Source organism: Gigantopelta aegis, chromosome 6, assembly GCF_016097555.1.
Source record: "Gigantopelta aegis isolate Gae_Host chromosome 6, Gae_host_genome, whole genome shotgun sequence".
Lineage (NCBI taxonomy): Eukaryota > Metazoa > Mollusca > Gastropoda > Neomphalida > Peltospiridae > Gigantopelta > Gigantopelta aegis.
This window is the reverse complement of record NC_054704.1, coordinates 37,862,642-37,885,414: the sequence shown is the minus strand read 5'-3', so window position 1 is coordinate 37,885,414 and position 22,773 is coordinate 37,862,642. Positions and strand designations below refer to the sequence as shown.

Here is a 22,773-nt window from a genome sequence, read left to right as displayed (position 1 = left end):
GAGGGGGTGCTCTCAAATGATAAATACCGTGTAAAAAAAATCAACATAGGTCTACCATGAAATTTTTCAGTTAAAAGCCCTCAGACCTGAGCACTGCCTTGTGTTGCTGTTATAAAAGTGGCACTATACCACTTGCCCAGTTGTTATCAGTTAGTACTACATATAACACGTAACTTCAAACAAATGGGTTATTTAAATACTACAGAGGTCAACTTACATGTAATCATCAAAGAAAGATTTCAAAAAGCATATTATAATTTTTTTATGAGGAACTATTTCCTAACTCTGATTATATTAAGCTGTTACAGTAAGTAACGACACGACAACTGGTGGTGTGTTACCTAAAGGGACTATCCTGAGTTTTCTGCAGCTGTTAAAGGGACATACCCTAGTTTTTAAACACTACAGCATATTTTTTACTAGTAGAGCACTTTTTGATAACTGAAATCATATTTTACTTAGATTCTATTGTTTAGATTATCCATTTCCGTACAATCGAAGTGTTTTAGGTCATCCTGGTGTTTTTAATATCACAAAATGCATTTCTCATATTTTTAAAAACGCACGTGCCTCTGAGAAGTAACAGTTATGGAGTCGAGGTTTGGTTTATTTTTAGAGGGTATTTCACCATTTCAAAGTCACAGACTCATGTTTCACTCAATTGTAGCTGTATCCAAATGTGTTACAGGTTTGTAGACTAACTAAACTTATGTCCCTGTCAAGGGTATGTCCCTTTAAGATAATGCTGACTAACAGAGACTTTCTGACGACAGTAATTACTTATTAAATATATTGTTCTGCATAATATAGTAGTGGCTGTATATTAAAAGTGTTTCTGATAGTCCCAGTATTTGTACTAGGTAAGATGTCATTTTATTTCCTAGCATATATGTTTTGTACATACGAAATTATTGGGATTCCAAATCCAGTTTGGGCTAATGATAAATATTAGGACGATCAGAAACATATTGAACATACAGACACTGATATTTGAAATAAGAAAATGTATTAGTCGGAAACACAATAAACTAGAAAATCTCAGGACAGTTTCTTTAGACATCTTTCATTGCCACCCTAACTCCCCTGTACAAAGGCCGTAATTCTGTATGAATATAACATTTTAATCAGATTTTAATACAATGTACTTGGAATCCAGACCATTTTGAAAACCTGAAGTAACAAGAAATACACAACATATTATCTATGAGTAATTAACAGACTAACGGTATCGCCGTATCTTCACAGTTACATAGACACAAGGATTACGTCATCTTGCGTTGTAAGTACTATGCCGGATAATCAACACCATACACAATGTAACTCTGAACGTGTGATACTGCACTTTAGTCTAATTTAGCATTCACCTATTTATCATGAGCTTAATATTACAGCACATTTATACATTGCATAACATAGCAACGAAATGTTAAATTAGTGTCTTAGTGGAACGGCTTCCCTGCGTAATAAAACAATTGTGAAGTCAATCAGGCCTTATCTACTGGTATCACCATACATACGGTGATTGTATTATAATCGCCTATCAGTAGATATGACTGAAGCACGTGGGTACATGTCAAAGTAGTAGTGTATGTAAGGTCGTGATGACCATAATAATATTCAGTATGTAATACAGCATTAAATATGTAAAGTTCGTGCATGTGTGGAAGAGACAGGCGAGAGACAGCGATTAAGAGAAACAGACTGATAAAGAAAGAGACATAGAGACAGACAGGAAGGCAGGCAGAGATCTGAGAATGAGACAGTGGGAGACAGGGGAGATGTGTGTGAGGGGGGGGGGGGGGGGTGCAATGGATCTTAATCGAAGGATATTTAACATTTGGCATAACTGTAAATTTGGTTACTGATCGTTTAGTTATTCAAATTATATGCAGATGAACCAAATGGAAATAAATTAATTTGTTTGTTACAGTTTATGTGATGTTCGTACATAACACATGATTTATAACTTCGCGTGGGTTTACTTGGGTGTATTGCTGATTTTGAAACTTACTTGATAACCGATTATCGTTACCGTGAAGTTGTGTAACCGACACACTTAGTCTTAACTATTCAAAGAAGAAGGAAATGTTTTATTTAACGACGCAATCAACACATTTTATTTACGGTTATATGGCGTCGGGCTCTAACTATTCGATTAATATTGCATGCCTTGTACCCATCTGAACAACATACGTGTAATTCAGTGTTGGGTTTTACATGTATTTCAGTGTTCACAATAATATACTGATGTCGCTTACTCGTGGTCACTACTCCGGCTATAAACATCAGTTGTAAAATGAAAATATTGCAAAACATACGAGTAATTAAATTAGTATGTAAAACAATCATTATACTAACACAGTCACGTTTATGTACTATAGTAAACATAAACTGTATATGCAATGCTATCACAATGTAAATGTTATGAGAATACGTAAAATGTTTGCAACAATACATTAACGTACATAATACAGTGATTGTAAAGCAGTAATGTTACTAACTTAGTTATACGTAATACTGTAACGTATTACTGCAATAGTGACGAAGATGTTATTGTGGTCTATATTTAATAAGTGACGTGTTTGTGATAGACTACGGTATACGTATTATAGCGGAATACAGAAGTCGGGTGGACGTTGTTGTCTCACATTCTTAACATACTATCAGTCACGCGTGATAGGACAGTAAATTATAGCTTGTACCAGCCTTTACTTTAAATGTTTGTTGTTCGTTTTTCTTTTCTTCCTTCATTTTTTATTGTTCAGTTATTTCAGTTTGTCTTGACATTAAAAGAAAAGGAAATGAAAACGTGCTTTGTTTTATTTTATGAACAATTTGTAATATTGGTTAATAAAGAAATAAAATAGCATACTAGAAAAATATATCGTCTGCTCATGGAGTTCTTGGTTAATTAATCCACTGCACCTTACATTTAATATTCTTTTGTTGTTTTATTTTGTTTAGACTTGTTCAAAATTCATTTCGTATGTATGTACGATTTAAAAAACAACAACATTATTTTAGTTATCTAATTGTAAACTCTGTGAGCAGACGACCAATTTGCTTGTAAAAATATAAATGTTTTATTTCCAAACCACGTTTACCTTTTCTTTTTAGCTGCAACCAAACTGGAAATTCTGAGGGGGGAGGGGGGATTAAACTGGAAGCTATTATGGGATATCATGCAGCTTCCTTAAAGTTATTTTAGAGAAAATGCACTTAAACGTAAAGTGATTTAGGTATGTTAATGCTTGAGTTGCCGATATTGAAGTCTCTGCTCTCTCTCCACCCTATGGGGAAATGTTTCCTACATCGCTAAAAACAAATCCATGCAATGTTTCAGTTCTTGTGGCCCATATTGTGTTCTATTTACATTAATATCAGTTGTATTAACAGTAAAACAATTCACGAATTTCGTGCATTAAAGCATCTCTGTTTCACGTATCCCCTCAATATTCGTCTTTTTCAAATTACCACCATTGATCTCCAGTTTCTTATTTGCTTTCTTTTTACGCATATGCTTGACGATTATAATCGCCTCTTCCACTGGCGCAACGATTACAACAATGGCGGCCATGAGGAAACACCAGAACTGCAGCGTCATCAGCCACGTGCGAAACTCTGATGACGTCAGTACGTGCAGACTGGCCATGACCCCCGGCATGACGACGATGAACAACAGAAGACTGAAAGCGCCGCCGATGTACGCGGTCAGTTTGGCCTTCTGGAAGACTGTGTCTAGCTGGGCAAGAGTTGGTCTCTCTCTGGCCTGCAGGTTGGGCAGATCTTCCTTGAACTGGTCGGACCAAGGCCGCAGGGGATTGTCGATGTCGCGCAGTTTCTGCCACTCTTTGTTCTCCGCCTGCTGGTCGGTGATCTTGTGGGTTATCAGGGACACGATGATGGTCACGCTCAGAGAGACGATGAAGCTGCTGCTGGAGCCGGCCAGGACGGAGTAGTTTTGGGACGTGTTCGCCAGAAAGTTTCCAAGTCCGCCGTCAAATGTCGAGGCTACGATGAGCGTGGCAGATACTCCTCCAATCAGTCCGATGATGCTGCCTGGAAGAATTATTTTAATAATAATAATGTGATATAGCATTTGAGATAAAAGAAATTAAAGACTATTAATGTATTACCCCGTTCCCCATCGTGTGTCTGTAAAAGAGACTAGAGGTTGGTAACTAGTATAACAAAAAGTGTCATATGCTTTTAAAAAATTCGCCGCAAACGTGTCCGTTCCTCTTCAGACAACACAATATAATTTTATAGTTAGTAATATAAACATACAATGAGCTTGTCCAAGGAAAGGCATTCATTTATATCTTTAATCCAATTTATCGCTGCAATAGTACTGATTGGTCAATTTCGAATATTCTAGATGAAATGCATAAAGACATCAATGCAAACACACAAGATCGTGCGCACTCACACACACATACACATACACAGAGAGAGAGAGAGAGAGAGAGAGAGAGAGAGAGAGAGAGAGAGAGAGAGAGAGAGAGAGAGAGAGAGAGAGAGAGAGAGAGAGAGAGAGAGAGAACCAATCTTATGTAACTTCTACAGATATTAAAATATGGCTCCCTAGGTGCAAGAGTCCAGCTATACTCACTGAACTATTAGGATAAATCTCCACCACCTCTGCTAGTCTAAAGACTTTATACAAACTCTATATAATATAACTATAATTATCACCCTACCAGCTACCACGCCCACGGCGGTCGTCTTCACCCAGATGATGCTAAGCACGGACCCAGGGAAGCAGGGTGTCGTGATGATGAAGCCCACCATCATGGTCCAGTTGAGGTCGATGCCGGCGGCGTTGAGCAGCATGCCGAGCGGGACGATGCCGATGGTCACCCACAGGATGCACCAGCTCTTGAACTGGATCATGCTGTCCTGGTACATCCTGAACTGGCCGTGGTCCTCGCAGCGATATATCGTCTGCTGACCCAGGTTGGACTGGGCGTCGTTCAACAGCTGGTCCTTCTGGCACACCAGACAGTCGGTGGCCGACGGACACTGGCAGTACGTCAGCTGAGGGTCTCTTGAGGAAATGGGTTCTTCTAGTGGCGTCGGCTGCCCACAAAGAAGGCAGCTGCCCGAAGAGTTGTGCTTTCTGTGAAGATAAGATGCAGCATATGATACAGAAGATTATTTGTATTATATTTTGTATTCATTGTCAATAAGATTTAATATAAATCTCTCTTGAGCTCTCTTAAGCGCTCTTAATCTCTCGTAAGCAACATCACATCCCTGCAGTCATTTTGCACTGCACTGCTAGATCGCAAAGTTACGAGAGTTTAATGAATTAAACGGTGGTTACAAAATAAATGTAATATTAGTGTGCCTTATGTGCAATATTGAAGTGGCTTAGTTTAGACCTGAGATGCAGGACGGACAAGAACTGTAAATAATGCTTTGTGCTACAAGTGTAGTTTTAGAAATTAATTAACTAATTTAATGTTGTTGTTATTATTACCATTGTATTAGTGTTTACCAAAATATTCCTCATGGGGCTCATCTCGAACTGTATACAGTTTTAAAGTTCTTGTAGTTAGCAAATATATATTTGCAGCGCCCTCAATAGTTTAAGAAGTAGCAGGCTACAACAGTGACGATAGCAGGGGTCAAAGCGGGTGGTCTGGGGGCCCTCCCCCAGAAACATTTGAAAAATCAAATTTCGATGTGAACTAATCGCATTTCAAGACAAATAAACAACTATTTTGGCACCTTGTTTGGATCCCTTTTGTAGGAGACTTTATTAAAGAAGAGAAAGCACTTTTTTTTACCATCAATGAAAAGTAGGCGGTGGCAAAAGCTGTTTCAGGCGGCGATTTGCCGCCGGAGACCGGGTACTTTTGAGGGCTCTGTATATTTGTTAATATATTGATTTGACAAATATAGATTGACGCAGTTTCTGCGGTGCTCCGAAGACGATAGCTGAAGAATCTACAACCAACCAACCAATAACGGTCACCGTTGATCACATAGAATTTTAACAGCTCGAATAAACAACATAGTAATGCTTTGTTGCTAGTTGACGCTACAATGGATAAACTAAATAACGATGTCGTTAAATGCATAAGATGATTACATGCGTAGTAGCTCTTTTTTGTGTGTGTGTGCTAATGGGACGGTTTTCGATAGGTCGAGGATATTCGTTCAACTACAAACGCTTAATTTTCTAAATATCTACAATGGAATTAAATATAAAGTGTCTGCTTTTTGTTACAGTTTTAAAACCGTTTAATTTTTAGTCATAATATAGTTACATGGAATGTAGTTTAGCTATAGTCCTTCCCACAGGCAGCGCCATTTTCTTACGATGGTATTTCTCAGCAGATTATTTAATTGCACACAGAAATAGTATTTTCGTGTTCTTTTCTTTTTTGCTATTTCCAAAACACTTTTATTTTTTTCTTACGTCATATCAAACTGAAATTATTTATGAAAAAAACATTGTTCATGGAGGCTGGGACGGACAATAGAAATCGGACGTTTGGTGACATTCACCAATCAGACCATGACACAGATAACCTCGAACTTCTGAGTGTAATGGCGGAAAACTCTGTACGCTTGTCGTCGGCACAGATCCAACAGCTCATAGAGTTGTACCAGCGGCACAACTCTTTGTGGGATGTGTCCAGTCATTTATATAAAGACAGAAATGTTAGGACAGCCGCCTTCTTATAAATAAATACACGTTGCGTTGAATGAAGCAACCGGTATAAATCTTCCAAGTAAGTATCAATAACAGACATGGATTCATACTTCGAGCAAAATCCGTAATAATCCAGCTGAGGGTCCAGGGAGTGCTGTAATCCCCCCGTGAAATTCTTTTAAAACAAGTGCTCCCAGAGTGATACTGAGCAACCTTAACAACAATACTTATGAAGCTAAATTACCTACCCATCTTTGTAATTCATAAACCTGTTTATATTATATTAAAATTATCTGTTCAGGTAGGTACTTCAGCTTGCAAATGATGATGTTTACGTTTCCTTTCCTTGGCCTCTCTCTTCTATACAAGCTCTTTCTTATATACAGATGCTGCATGCCGCATATTGTAATTGAGTTTTGTTAACAGGGTTATGTATTGCTTCTGTTCGTGAAAACATGTGGATAGCACTCTTGTGAGCACGGAGCTAGTATTTTACAGTTTCATGAGTTTATATTGAATTAAAGGTCTCAACTTTGAAGTTTGCTGATTTGGTGTCCATAACGTCACCCATGATATTGAATAAGGATTCCACTAATGGACCATGGAATATGCTCAAGGCAGCAGTGATCACTTTCGGAAGGATCATGATTCACAAATAATTTGTGTTTGGAGTTTTAGTTTGAAGTACGCAGGATCCAGGATGTCATAAATACGCTTGCGCAATGAAAACTTCCGGTGAAACTGTAGTCTTGAACCTAAACTTAAAAGACTTCAGACGATTTCGACGACCGACATCCATCTAAACAACTTGTCGGCTATTTCCGCACCTGCTAATCTTCTGGTTCTGATTGTTGTCAAACGAAGAGTATAGTTCGAGATTGGTGTTTCCGTTTTACACTAGTTGCCAAAAACTCCGCTGAAGGTTTATTTGTTTAAAAACCATCACGGTCACGTTATTTAGAATTCTGGAATCTATAATCTAAAAAGGGTCTCCACCCCCACCCCCCCCCCCCCCCCCCCCCCCAAATGAAATTAAAAAAAATTAAAAAGTTTTAAACCGGATTTGTATTGATCTCAAATATGGTCCAAATGACCACACAAAAAGTCGGAAATCCGCGAATCCGCGGAAGAGTGACATCCCTGTAAACAGGAATGTAGAAAAATAACAATTGAATCACTAAACGCGCGCGTGGTACAAAAAAAAACACAAAAAAAAAAAAACACCAAACAAACAATCATCAATGTGTTTAACTTTTGGTATTGGGCATAGCATAGCTTTCGTTTTCTATTTGCTGTACCAACGGCATCGGATTCGCTTTCGTGAACAATATTTAAGTCAGTTGCTCCCCCTTGTTAATTCAACAAGGGTATTGCAATTGACGTTCCACGAATGACTTTATTCGATACGGAATGAAATGTATGATGTGTTGAACATATTTACGGTACCGGTACCAATCACACGCCAGACACGGTTTGAGTTGAGAACGCATTCGACAGTGGCATCTGTTAAATAAATTTATCTCTAAACAACATGCAACATGAAAAGCAATTCGCCGAACGCAACAAAGTCATTAGTCATATTTAGCTGACATTTTATTATTTTTCGTGTGATCGTATTTGATAAAGATATTTCGTAAACGTATTTGTTTTATTGACCAGTTATATTGTACCTTTTTTTCTTTTTCATAAGAAAAGCGTCCATCGTTTGACAGCTCTTGGCTGCACGTTTTTTGCTTAGCTCTCTTTGCTCAGGTCGTCCCATGATAGTCGTAGTTTGTGAGTCGACAAAATAGCGCGCCACAATTACTTACATGAGAGATTGGTTCTCAATTGAATATACCCATAACGATGCCTTGCAATATCATTCGTGTAACACATGTACCATTTTAGCCCCAAAATAATATTTATGGAAATTTCGAACGCTGAAATTAATATTTGAGCTTCTACAGAGACGAGCCAAATAATATTGAAATAATATCAGAATGCGGCTTCCAATAATGATTTTGAATAAACTAGCATTTAATACAGCCATCTGTTAGGATAAACGTTAAAATACTTATAATAGGAAATAAACAGTATTATACATTTTTGGGCGGAACTCCAATTCTCGCGGGAAGGTGCGTTCGTACCCGTCGTACCTCCAACTTCTAAACATAAGCAAATCAGAATATTTTTATTCAGTGTGTTCAACCCCTTTGCACCGAATACACCGTATCCATGTACTCATTTATTATCTGCCATGACACTCCTATTCCACCATCCATTACGCCTTACAGTTGTCTCTGGAAAATGATTCTGTAATCGAGACTGATATTTCCTAAGGTGTATTTAGCTTGTGCTATTTCAGGCATTTTGTACGATCTAAAACACGGTAAGGGTTTACATGTGCGCAGGTGTTTGGGATGGGTGTTTTCTCTGGGCTTGGGAGTTGTTGATTGGGGGGGGGGGGGGGGGGGGGTGGAGACAACAGAAAAATGGGTGTGTCAAAAATTAGATTCTACTGTAATCAATAACAGTGTTTTTACATCAGCGACAAGGTATTTAGTAACCGTGCCCGCACTGAATAAAAACAAAAATCTACATATATGAAAAACGCCTTACGCTGTAATAAAAACAGAACAACATGATAATTTATGAGTTTTTTCATCTTCTGTGGCATCCTTGGGAGATGTCTCAGTGACACCGCCACAACACTACCCCCATCCCCATCCTATGATTCTGTAGTATATCGGCTGCCAAATCAGTCGTTTATGACAGTGTGTGTATTAAAAGCGAATCTGCATATAACCGTATACATGTGCGTGCGTGCGTGCGTGCGTGCGCGCGCGCGCGCGTGCGTGTGTGTGTGTGTGTGTGTGTGTGTGTGTGAACAAACCTGTAGGGACGTAGGTGCGACTGGTATATGTCGTAGACGATGATCGACGACACCGCCATTACTTCGCCAGACCCTGTAGACATGAGTGACATCGTCAACATCGTCAACACCATGAAGCCGCCCGAATAACCCAGCGCCTTCTGAACTATGAACGGCGTCACGAGACCTGTGTAAAACAGAACACAATTTAAAGTTTGTTTTCATTAACGACACCACTAGAACACATTGATTTATGAATAATCGGCTGTTGGATGTAATAAACAATTAATCAATTTGGTAATTTTGACATATAGTCTTAGAGAGGAAACTCGGTACATTTTTTATATGCACCATCCCACAGACAGGATTGCAAATACATGCCACGGCCTTTTATATACCAGTCGTAATGCACTGCGGGAGTGAGGGTTAGCCCAATGGGTTCACTGGGGGGGGGGGGGGGGGGGGTGTCGATCTTAGATCGACCGCGCATCAAGCGACCGCTTTCAAAGTCGTATCTGTACAAGACAGACACGAAGACTGCCCTACTAAAGCAAAAGGTAGCAAGTGGTGAATTAACCATTTTGATGAAATCACTGTTTTGTGACGTTCATCCATCTGATAAAGGTTTTATTAAGCAGACAGAGATGAATTATTTTATTTCTCAAATTTAGTGTTTGAGAAAGATATTTATCAGCACTCGTTGATAAAAGTACTTTTATCAACTCGTGCTGATAAATTATGATATCACAAGACACTCGGGGAGTGTCCTCTATTTTTTTGGTATGCGGTTGTATAGTATATCTATGATCCGCCACTGAAATACCACAACAATGTGGTTATTTCTAGAACACATATATAGCTCAGTCGGTAGAGAGCTCGCTTGAGGTCCTTTGATCGTCAGATCGAACCCCCTTTTCTCTTTTAAAAAAAAGTAGCCGATTGCATTACATCAGATGAAATCGTAATATTGTTTTCTCACAATCGGATGTAGTACACGGCACTCGTATCATGTGGCACCACCTTAAGACTAGATGTCAGAATTACCCATTTTCTGTATATCCAGTGGCCTATGATCAATAAATCAATATGCTTTAGTTGTGTCGTTAAACAAACACATTATTTATTATCCACAGCGAATATTCTAGTACACGGCACTCGTATCGTGTGGCACCATCTGAAGACTAGGTGTCAGAATTACCCATTTTCTTTATATCCAGTGGCCTATGATCAATAAATCAATGTGCTTTAGTTGTGTCGTTAAATAAACACATTATTATCCACAGCGAATATTCTAGTACAAGGCACTCGTATCGTGTGGCATCACCTTAAGAGTAGATGTCAGAATTACCCATTTTCTTTATATCTAGTGGCCTATGATCAATAAATCAATATGCTTTAGTTGTGTCGTTAAACAAAACACATTATTTATTATCCACAGCGAATATTCCAGTACAAGGCACTCGTATCGTGTGGCACCACCTTAAGAGTAGATGTCAGAATTACCCATTTTCTTTATATCTAGTGGCCTATGATCAATAAATCAATGTGCTTTAGTTGTGTCGTTCAACAAAACACATTATTATCCACAGCGAATAGCAATAATCGGTATAAAAAAATGCACTATAATATATACAAGATAACTACCTGCACACGGTTTGTAAAAGAAAATCTTTGTGTGTTTGAACGAAACTTTAGCACCCTGTTTAATAAGCAGTTATCATTAAATGGTGTCCAACCAAACAGTTGATTTTGAAAGTAAGAAGAGAGAAAAAAAAACCACTGAGGTCGCATAAGCTACTCATTCCATTTATCAGTAAAGGAAGTTTAATGTGCACAGACAGGACAACACGTACAACGGCATGTATTATACCAGTCTTGAGGTATACGATTTTAGCTATGACAGTAAAGTTTTTGTTTAGATTATACTTCCTACACACTGCTTACTTTTTGTGCTGTTTAATTCTACAGTCAACTCATTATTCAGGTGTATTTATGCTTGGCTATAAGTGTTTGGTTGGGGTTTTTGTGTGTGATACTCAATGCAGTACATTATATACAAGTGCACGTGCATGCATTTATGAAATCCATTACAGATAAAACTGCCTACAGGTGTAGGATATGGGATCGGGGCCGCTCGGTGCATTTGTATTTCATTTATCAACACAGAGGCACTAAAATGTTCCTAGACACGGCCGATCCATATGGCAAGTTTAAGTGGGAGTCTAGCGAGAGGTTTCCTGTTCCTACTGCGGTGTAGACATATTTATTTCAGGTTTTTTTTATCTACGCGATTTGTCTGCGTTTGACATGAGGCGCAGTTGGTAGTAATTTCTAAACTTGTGTTTTCCATAAATCCATGTCAGATGCACTCCATTGCTTTCTTGCTCACTGTTATAAAATCTTGAATAACGATAACGTACTGTGTATCGGTCGGAGGGCGTATTTCATTATTTTGACACGATGGAAACTGGGGGATCGGTTCAGTAGCAGAGCGTACATCCGAAGTGTGATCGGCAGTAGGCAGAAAGATCAAATCTCATCCCTACCACACACACACATACACACGCACACAAACATATATAAACACACACACACACACACACACACACGCACACAAACATATATAAACACACACACACGCATACACACGCACACAAACATATAAACACATTCACACGCATACAGACGCACATACACACACACACACACACACACACATATATATATATATATATACAGTCGACCTTCGATAACTCAAACTTCGATCTTTCAAAAACGTCGATCTCTCGAAGTGAAACGGCGGTCCCGACCGAACTGCTATACAAACTAGTAATAACAGACTTCGAACACTCAAACTTCGAACATTCGAAAAACTCTATCTCTCAAAGTAATTTTTTGGTCCCACCATAAAAAATTAAGGGATATTGCACTTCCAAAACTCGAAGTTTGTGGAGTGACTGAGCCTTTTAACTGTACCGGTAATACTTTAAAGAAAAATTAATTGTCACCCAAGCCAAGCCAATATTTACTTAGTTTTATCATATACACAGAAGAATGTGCTAACATCTGTGTTGGGGACAGGGATGGAGCAGCAAACGTGTCTTCCGATATCAACGAAATGATAATACTACAATGCACAATATATAAACGCGCGCGCACACACACACACATAAATACACACCGCGATTTAACCAGCGCTCAACGACTCTCTCTCTCTCTCTCTCTCTCTCTCTCTCTCTCTCTCTCTCTCTCTCTCTCTCTCTCTCTCTCTCTCTCTCTCGCCTCTCCCTCTCCTTTTAAAATCTAATTCTACCAAAATTCAGAAGAAACCTGTTTTCAGAGCCAGACTTGATGGATGTTCTTCATTTTTACTTACTACTCCACGACTGGTATATCAAAAGCCATAGCATATTTTATTCTGCTACCGACAAAGTATATTCTTCTTCTACTTCTGCGATACCAAAGCCAGAAAAAAGGTATACAAGACTACTTGTTTTAATCTCAAAACCTTAACTTGAGTTACCGGCCTCGGTGGCGTCGTGGCAGGCCATCGGTCTACAGGTTGGTAGGTACTGGGTTCGGATCCCAGTCGAGGCATGGGATTTTTAATCCAGATACCGACTCCAAACCCTGAGTGAGTGCTCCGCAAGGCTCAATGGGTAGGTGTAAACCACTTGCACCGACCAGTGATCCATAACTGGTTCAACAAAGGCCATGGTTTGTGCTATCCTGCCTGTGGGAAGCGCAAATAAAAGATCCCTTGCTGCCAATCGGAAGAGTAGCCCATGTAGTGGCGACAGCGGGTTTCCTCTCAAAATCTGTGTGGTCCTGAACCATATGTCTGACGCCATATAACCGTAAATAAAATGTGTTGAGTGCGTCGTTAAATAAAACACTTCTTTCTTTCTTTCTTTAACTTGAGTTAACAACAGTTTTCTCTCTGATAATTAAAACCACAACATTATAAGCCTTATAGCATCGTTAACAATTCATCTAGTAATGGAATAACTCTTCTTGAAAACTGTGTTCTAGTGGTCCATATTTTCATTACTTTGGGAACTTTCTTACTGCACCGATTCGTATGATCGTAAACTAGTTTATGTGCCCAATCTTCATTTTATCTCGACATTCTCTCACGGTCCATTAGTGAAACTGTAGTGTGTGATGTGTACTCGCCGATTACCGCGGTGTGTTAGAGCGCTGCAATCAGATTGCAAGTCGTACCTAATACTTATTTAATGATACATGGGGTTCTCTTTAACGATTCTGACTATTGGCGCCAGAGTGTGTATAGTCACTAAGTGATGAAGAATGGTACACGTTATCGTTAACTTCGATAAGTACCCCATTTCCACACTACTCAACTACAGTATCTTTCTCTCTATCTTTCGCTTTTTCGTTTTCTTGCTCTCTTCTTTTGCTTGGTACTAATACTAAATATTGTTTTATTATTATCATTATTTTTTTATTGTTTTATTAATTTGTCAAATTCCTTTGCTCATTCTCTGTCTCTGTCCCTTTCTCTCTTTCTCTATTTGTGTCTGTCTGTATGTATGTATGTATGTATGTCTCTCTCTCTCTCTCTCTCTCTCTCTCTCTCTCTCTCTCTCTCTCTCTCTCTCTCTCTCTCTCTCTCTCTCTCTTTTACTGGCTACTAAAACTAAATGACATCAAATTGCCATTTTTAGCTAAAATGAACAGATTTCAGGCAGGGGGATATCAACCTCTCTCTCTCTCTCTCTCTCTCTCTCTCTCTCTCTCTCTCTCTCTCTCTCTCTCTCTCTCTCTCTCCTACTGGCTACTAAAACTAAATGACATCAAATTACCATTACATAACAGTATCTTTCTCTCTATCTCTCGCTTTTTCGTTTTCTTGCTCTCTTTTTCTGCTTGGTACTAATACTAAATATTTTTTTTATTATTATCATTATTTTTTTATTAATTTGTCAAATTCCTTTGCTCATTCTCTGTCTCTGTCCCTTTCTCTCTTTTTCTATTTGTGTATGTCTGTCTGTCTGTCTGTCTGTCTGTGTGTGTGTGTCTCTCTCTCTCTCTCTCTCTCTCTCTCTCTCTCTCTCTCTCTCTCTCTCTCTCTCTCTCTCTCTCTCTCTCTCTCTCTCGCTCTCTCTCTCTCTCCCTCCCCTACTGGCTACTAAAACTAAATGACATCAAATTACCATTTTTAACTAAAATGAAAAAATTTCAGGCAGGGGGATACCAACATACCACCCCACCACCCTTCCATACATAAGCCACAGTTGGCCATTCATTAACTCATTATTAATTAATTAGTTAACCAAGGCTACAAAGTCCAGTGGCGTACCTGCATCTATGTCTTGATCAGACAATTTGAAGGTCGAGTTGGTAGCGCTGAGTGCCAAATACGCCAGACCGGTGCTGGTTCCAATAGACGACGGAATCGCGAACCAGATGAAGGAGGCTGCGAGGAAACCAAGCACTCCCTGCACGGGTTTGGCCGCTATCCGACTCTGCCACGACGCCTGGTCACAGAACGTCAACGACGACGTCGCGAAAATACCTTGTATACCCCAGATTAACGCGCCCTCTGACCAAAACGTCAGGTAACTCTGTTCTTCGTTGCCTTCCGGACCTTTGAGGCACGTGACCTTTTCGTATATATTGTCAATGCTTCCAAGTAAGGCGGTTTCTCCGGAATTCTCCTTATAGAATATGTTGATGATGAATATACAGAGCATTACGAACACGAGAACCGTGTTGAAGTACGACACGTAAAATGTGGACCCCAGTCCGCCGATGAATGAGTAGCTTCCGAACAGCGTGGCCATTAGCAAGACACAGAACTCCCCGGATGCGTCTTTCGTCAGTGATTGGATGGTTGCTGTCCCGCCTGTCAGAAGACACGTCATCACCACTAAATTCGTGAGAAGGGCAAAAAAGCAGAAGACGATGTGGGCTGTTTTACCAAATCTGGCGTATATCACCTGAAATTAAAAAGTGTGCAGCAAATTAATCTTTATTCGCTGCATTTTGTTCTATAAAAAACAAAATGCCTGCAATTTGCCAGTAAACTTTGGTGCGGGTATACTAAATAAAGCGTAGAGAAATAATATGCAAGGTCCCGTGTTCATAAAAGGTTCTGAGTCTAGACTCAAGACTTAATAGAGCCTGAGATTTTAATGCTGTAGCACCGTCAATATTATATACGTGTGACGTCATTAGAGATTTGAGTTTAGTCTCTAAAGTTTTATAAGCCTGTGCACACTGTAGTGATTAAAAAGTCAACAATGGTTGTTTGCTCTTTTTATTTTTGATTCGAACTGAAAGATGGTTGTATAGGGCGTTTTGTTGTGTTTTCATATCAGACAGGGACGACAATAGGGCCTCCACGAGTACTTGAGTACTCGAGCACGGGCCGAGTCTAGCAAGACTCGAGTTCGTTCACAGTCACAAGACTCGAGTACCCGTGCAAGGAAGATCACTCATTTAATTATACATTTTTACATAATTTTGCCACATGCATGTTACATTTTAGGGCTATGAGACATGAAGTAAAATAAAAGACTACGTCGAATGTGTGGAATGCAATACAATGGCATGATTTGGCACCCATGTTTAGCGCTGGAGTGTAAGAGTCGGGTTTTCGGGTCCGGGTTGAGTTTGACCCTTGAGTACTTGAGTTCGATAGTTTGGACTCGCGGAGGCCCTACACGACAAAGATCAACAGCAGCGGCTGGAAACAATTTATCATAATATTCAAAATCTTAATAACACTACTTTCATTTTCGTTTTAAATCCAGTCCTAGTGATATTTCTTTTTGAGTAGATCACGAGTCATAACAAGACAAATCCAGACAACTTAATTAAGACGAGGTCACAGGGACCATTCATTTCAAATAGACAAGATGACATTAGTTTATTATATTTTAAATTCATTTATAGGTACATAAACACCATCAACATGAAACATTCACACAAAAAAAGAAAAATGGAACTTATCTTGTCATGAAGTCATGTTCGTGGTCTGGGTTAGGAAAAAAATTACATATTCTTACATGCAAGTTTATATTATAGCTAGAAAATAAGTAATGTAATACAAATTTTTTTAATAATAAATTGGTAACATTTTGTAAAGTTTCTTTGTGTCAACCAAGACATATTACTGTTCATGGTGTAAATGCATATACGAAATACACAACGTGTTCTTGCAGTTCTGTGAGACACGTGTTTTACATTTATCGTTTAGAATTTAGAAGCCAGTAAAGGTTACCTGTAGGAACGTTTTAGCACCAGGAGATCTTGTTTTGAAGTGGACGGAGAGAACGGGGAAAAGAATCATGTTGACAACCGCACCCACGGAATACCAGAACGTTCCTGCAATGCCGTTCTGTTAAACCAAAACAAACATGTACATTATTGTTATATAAACATGTAATATAACTCGTGGGAGCGGGACGTAACCCAGTGGTAAAGCGCTCGCTTAATGCGCTGTCGGTCTGGGATCGATCCCCTTCGGCGAGCTCATTGGGTTCTTTCGCGTTCCAACCACGACCGATATAACACAGGCCGTGGTATGTGTTATCCTGTCTGTGGGATGGTGCATATAAAAGATCCCTTGCTACTAATAGAAAAACGTAGCGGGTTTCCTCTCTAAGATTATATGTCAAAATTACCAAATGTTTGACATCTAACAGCCGATGATTAATAATCAATGTGCTCTAGTGGTGTCGTTAAACAAAACGAACTTTAATATAACTCGTGTTTACTGAAACACTCGTCTATAAAATATTCATAAAAATAACCTCAAGTTGGATCAGAAATTGTCTGTGTGAAAACTAATTATATTACCAGTTCACCGCAATCGTTACTGAAACAATTGTCTATATAGAGAATAATACATGAGTGGCCGTTAGATACCATTTATCTCACAGAAAGCGAGTTTGATACATTTTTAAACAACGAGTTGTGAGATTAATGGTATCTAACGGACACGAATGTATTATTCTATTTCTTACATATTCTAAAAAAACAAACAGGTTTTAAGCAAATTTTAACATCTTTTTACGACTAAAAGTTATTTAAAGCCGTTGCACTTGTAGCTAACTTACGCGTCACAGACCCATGATTGTCGGGTTAACTATACGTCACAATGTAATCGATTTCCATCGTGTAGGTTTTCATTGAATGTATGTGGTGACCTAGTCATCATCTAGGAGCAGCCAGTCGTATGTCTTGAAATTGTTAACACACGTATATGTGTAACCAACCATGTGTTATCAAAAATAACACATGGTGTTCTCACCAATGGGTGTGTAAGAAAAATATTTCACAAAATAACTTTTAATATCTCAAGTTAGATCAGAAAATGTTTCGTAAAAAAATAATAATGACATTTTGACTATATTGCAATCTGAAATAAAAATCGGCTCCATTTGTCTATAAATATAACCTGTTGATGTAAACCAGTGGAGCTGATTTCAATCTCACTGTGGTATACCGATGTATTTTGATTCAAAACGTAAATTAATAGACCTGTTACGATACAACCTGCATATAAAGCATGCAGGCATGCATGAAGCATATAACGGATTGAATTTCATCCCGAAAGCTTTCCACATTTTGATATTTCTATATCAGCAAACATTTTGTATGGATGGTGAGGCCTAGTTTCAAACATGTTGTATAGAGCACACGCTTTACGTGTCCCAACAACAGCGATATCCACGTTAATAAAATCTAGACGTGAAAATGACGGATGCTAGCCATTTCTTTCATCTCGACATTTATACGTCTGTGGTGGTTTCAATCTGTACAAAGATCTAGGTGTAAAACGGATGGTGCACTTTCATTTGCATTTTGTGTCCAACTCTGGTGGAAAAATAAATGAAAGGCGACCTGTTTGCCTGCTATCATTGAATCAGACTTTAAAAGAATTCTGTTATTGTCAAAACTGTTAACTGAGAATAGAACAGAATAGACTTTCACTTCTTGAAAGTGCATTCTTTCAAGACAAAAAAAATAAATAATAAAGCTAGTACATGTAAACTTCAATTTAGTAATCTCGAATATTTATTTAAAATAAGTCATCCAGTGTTGCTTCTTCCTGTAATGCGTCATACCTTTTAGTTATTAAGCTTAACATTAACTCGTGCAAATACTTTTTTGTTCATAACGACGTTCTGATTATGATTATAACTAGTTTAATGTGCCCATATACCACTAGGGTTTCTAACACGCCCATCCCGAGTCCGACCTCCGATAAGATCGGCGGCCTGACTCTGGATGGAGGGGGGGGGGGGGGGGGGGGGGGGGGGGGGGGGGGGGTGAAAATGGGCAGAATTTTGAATTAATAAAATAGAATAAATAAAATAAATAAAAAGGATTGACTGCTCGGCCGAATATTTATATAATTTGGAGCATTTTAGAAGGACAGTCCAAAATTAAATAAGAGAAAGAAAAGAGGATCGGACTATTTAATAATATTTTTAAAAAAGAAGTAATTTCGACATAAAATTTTGAACGCAGATCTAAAAGTTTAAAGTCCGATCGATATGTCCACGCGAGTGGCCTCGTTAAGGCCGTTTGGGTGCACAGCTTAAAGGGACGTTCTGAAGACGAAGAATGTCGTACCTGGCCCGTTTATTCATACAAAGTAATATAAAATACCGACCAAACACATATGTTGTATGAAAACAGGTGACGATATCCGTTGATAGTAAAATCATACTGGTTTGTTAAAGCTACATGTAATTTGTTTTTTAGTTGGTTGTTGGTTGTTTTTGTTTTTTTTGGGGGGGGGGTTGTGGGGAGGTTCTTGAGGGGCTTTTTTGTGTATGGTTGGGGTTTTCTGGGGGGTTGAGGGTGGTTTGTTATTGTTGTGTTTGCTTGGGGGGGGGGGGTTTGTGGTTTTGTTTGGGGTTGTTGTTTTTTCCCCTTTTAAAATGTTGTCAAGACGATGTTAGTCTGGCAACAAGATCCATCACATTATTAATATTACGTCACCTTAATGGCTACTGTTGCGCTCTGTAACAAATCACCCGGCCACAGGAGTTGCGAGGCGACCGTCACGGCTGTCAAGCTCATGCTCACATTGCCGCCGGCGTCGAACGTCGTGTCGAGGTTGTGCGAGTCGTCGAAGACGTTTTTGCGGATGAAGTTGTACAGCAGGCCCAGCAGGATGGAGAATCCGCCAAAACCCAGCAGAATGATCAGAGTGGCTTCATACTTCTCGATGTCGTGGCTGACTTTCCTGAAAATACAATATCCAGCAAAATAATCTCATATGTCGTGGCTAACTTTCCTGAAAATACAAAACCCAGCATAATGAGAAGGTGGCCTCATACTTCTCGATGTTGTCACTAACGTGTCTGAAAATACAAAACCCAACAAAATTATCAGTGACCTCATACTTCTCGATGTTGTCACTAACGTGTCTGAAAATACAAAACCCAACAAAATGATCAGAGTGGCCTCATACTTCTCGATGTCGTGGCTAACTTTCCTGAAAATACAAAACCCAGCAGAATGATCAGGTTGGTCTCATACTTCTCGATGTGGTGACTGAGGTGTCTGAAAATAGTTACAGGTAAATGGTACTCCATTAAACAAGGGCGGGACGTAGCCCAGTGGTAAAGCGTTCGCATGATGCGCGGTCGGTCTAGGATCGATCCCCGTCGGTGGACCCATTAGGCTATTTCTCGTTCCAGCCAGTGCTCCACAACTGGTGTAACAAAGGCCGTGGTATGTACTATCTTGTCTGTGAGATGGTGCATATAAAAGATCCCTTGCTGCTAATCGAAATTTCCTCTCTCAATATCTGTGTGGTCCTTAACCATATGTCTGACGCCATATAACCGTAAATAAAATGTGCTGAGTGCGTCGTTAAATAAAACATTTCCTTCCTTCCATTAAACAATGTACATGCTACGTTTGCTTGAAACATATTAGGTCATATTTATGCAAGCCTATTTGGGGTTTTTTCTTAAACGCAGGTGTCTAGTCTGGGAGTGGCAGTCCTCCTTGAGCGGTATAGGAAGGATGCATTGTCCAGTGTATGATATCCCCGGGAGTGGGTGTCCTTTTTAGACGAAGCACCAGATAGAGATTTATGATATCAACTGAATATATGTGTTTTCCTCTAATGTAACATTGTAGTCTTGCCCCAACATAACATTCGAAAGGTCAATACTATCACATCAGTTTATTTTCTCATCCAAATATAACATGGAAAATGTAACGTAACAACAATTGATTGTAACATTAGAAAGGTCAGTGTTATAAAATATGTTATTGTTTTATTCGAATGTAACATTGAGTCAATACCGTCATAGTATGTGATCATAATTCCATCCTAATTTAACATTTGACATGTCAATACTCATACAACAGTTTAGTGTGTTATCTTATTGTAACATTAGAAATGTCAATATGAAAAAAAAAGGTTTGCTTTGTTTAACGACACCACTAGAGCACTTTTTTTTATTAATCATCGGCTATTGGATGTGAAACATAAAAAAATTATGGTCATTTTGACACAGTCATAGAGAGGAAACCCGCTACATTTGTTTTCTATTATTAGCAAGGTATCTTTTATATGCACCATCCCACAGACAGGACAACACATACCACGGCCTTTGATATACAAGTCGTGGTGCACTGGCTGGAACGAGAAATAGCCCAAAGGGCCACCGACAGGGATCGATCTCAGACCGATGGTGCATCAGGTGTCCGCTTTACCACTGGGCTACGTCCCGCCACAAATGTCAATACCGTCACAGCAATCTATTGATTCTCCTTATTGTAAGACTGGAAATGTCAATACTGTCACAGCTATGTTGGCTTTGTCATATGCATTATGGTCTTACACAAGTTTAAATGTAGTATTAAAAGGTTTAATCCTGTCACGGGGAATGTTGTCTTCGCCTGATGTAAGATTGGATATACCAGTAATTGTTTAAAATTTATTGCCTTACCCCAATGTAATATTGGAACGTTCCAAAATTTCACAAGAATTGTTGTCAGTAACTTCGACAGCGTCCGTCATTGTCTGAATCAAGACCAGTAGTCCCACCACGACCAATGTGTTTGGCTTCCACATCGTTCAGGAACTGAAAACAAATATATAAATATTAATCAGGTTGATGAATTTGCAAACCCAGCTTAAATAGAGAACAATACATGAGTTGCCGCTAGATACCATTTATCTTATAACGAGTTATTTTAAAACGAGCGAAAGCGAGTTTGATACGTTTTTAAACAACGAGTTGTGAGATAAATTGTATTTAACGGACACGAATGTATTATTCTATTTCTTACATATCCTCAAAAACCAGGTTTTAAGCAAATTTTTAGTCATGACATCTTTTTCGACTAAAAGTTATTTACAGCTGTTGCACATGTAAATTTACGCGTTACAGACACATGATTGTCAGGTTAACTATACGTCACAGTGTAATCTATTTCCACCGTGTTGTTTTTCATTGGATGCATGGCACTGGTGACCTGGTCATCACCTAGGAACAGCCAGTCGTATGTCGTGAAATTGTTAACACACGTACGTGTGTAAACAGCCCATGTGTTACCAAAAATAACGCGGGATGCTCTCACCAACGGGTGCATATGAAAAATATATATCAGGTTACTCAATATGCAAACCCAGCTTAGATATATTATATAACATGTGACAAATTATTGGTGGACACATAGCTAGATGGGGCGGGATTTAGCTCAGTTGGTCGAGTGCTTGCTGGACGTGCTTGCATCGCAGGAAGGAGGCAACTGAATTATGTTTTGTTAGTGGTATTAAATTTGGTAAATTTATATATTTTACAGTTTCTGTACATTGATATAATCGTCACTGGGTGGACTCGAACCTTTAACCTGTAAGTTATAGAACTATGTTGTATTTTACAGTGGCATAGCTGGGGGGGGGGGGGGGGGCGCTCATCCCCAATAAAACTGTATTAAAGTTTATAAAATCATACATACTTACCTACCTACGATTTTTTGTTGCGGGGTGGGGGTCAAATGAGTAGTTAATAGTCTAAAACTCCTTAAACGGAATTTCCCTTAAGCTCCCTTGCCCCCCCCCCCCCCCCCCCACACACCCTAGATAGCTAAGCGCCTGGTGAATATATCCGTTTTATTGCCTCCGCTTCGAGTCACCGATAAAATATAGTTTGCGACTGTAAATACAAATTAGCATATATATCCACAAATGGACAAATACAATATAGTTTAATTTAATATTACAGTCTGTGGCGCTTAGGGGCCGTCC

General features: G+C 39.0%; 1 protein-coding gene across 1 annotated transcript; it reads right to left on the bottom strand.

Moving 5' to 3' along the window:
* Nucleotides 1–906: 906 nt before the first annotated feature.
* LOC121373965 lies at nucleotides 907–21,578 on the bottom strand. Its single transcript, XM_041500823.1, has 7 exons — nucleotides 21,470–21,578; nucleotides 19,500–19,746; nucleotides 16,768–16,884; nucleotides 14,842–15,481; nucleotides 9,540–9,705; nucleotides 4,701–5,119; nucleotides 907–4,059 (listed from the first exon to the last, which is right to left on the bottom strand). Exons 1-7 carry the CDS (start codon nucleotides 21,538–21,540, stop codon nucleotides 3,422–3,424), a joined length of 2,298 nt encoding a protein of 765 aa, XP_041356757.1. The 5' UTR covers nucleotides 21,541–21,578; the 3' UTR covers nucleotides 907–3,421.
* Nucleotides 21,579–22,773: the final 1,195 nt, after the last annotated feature.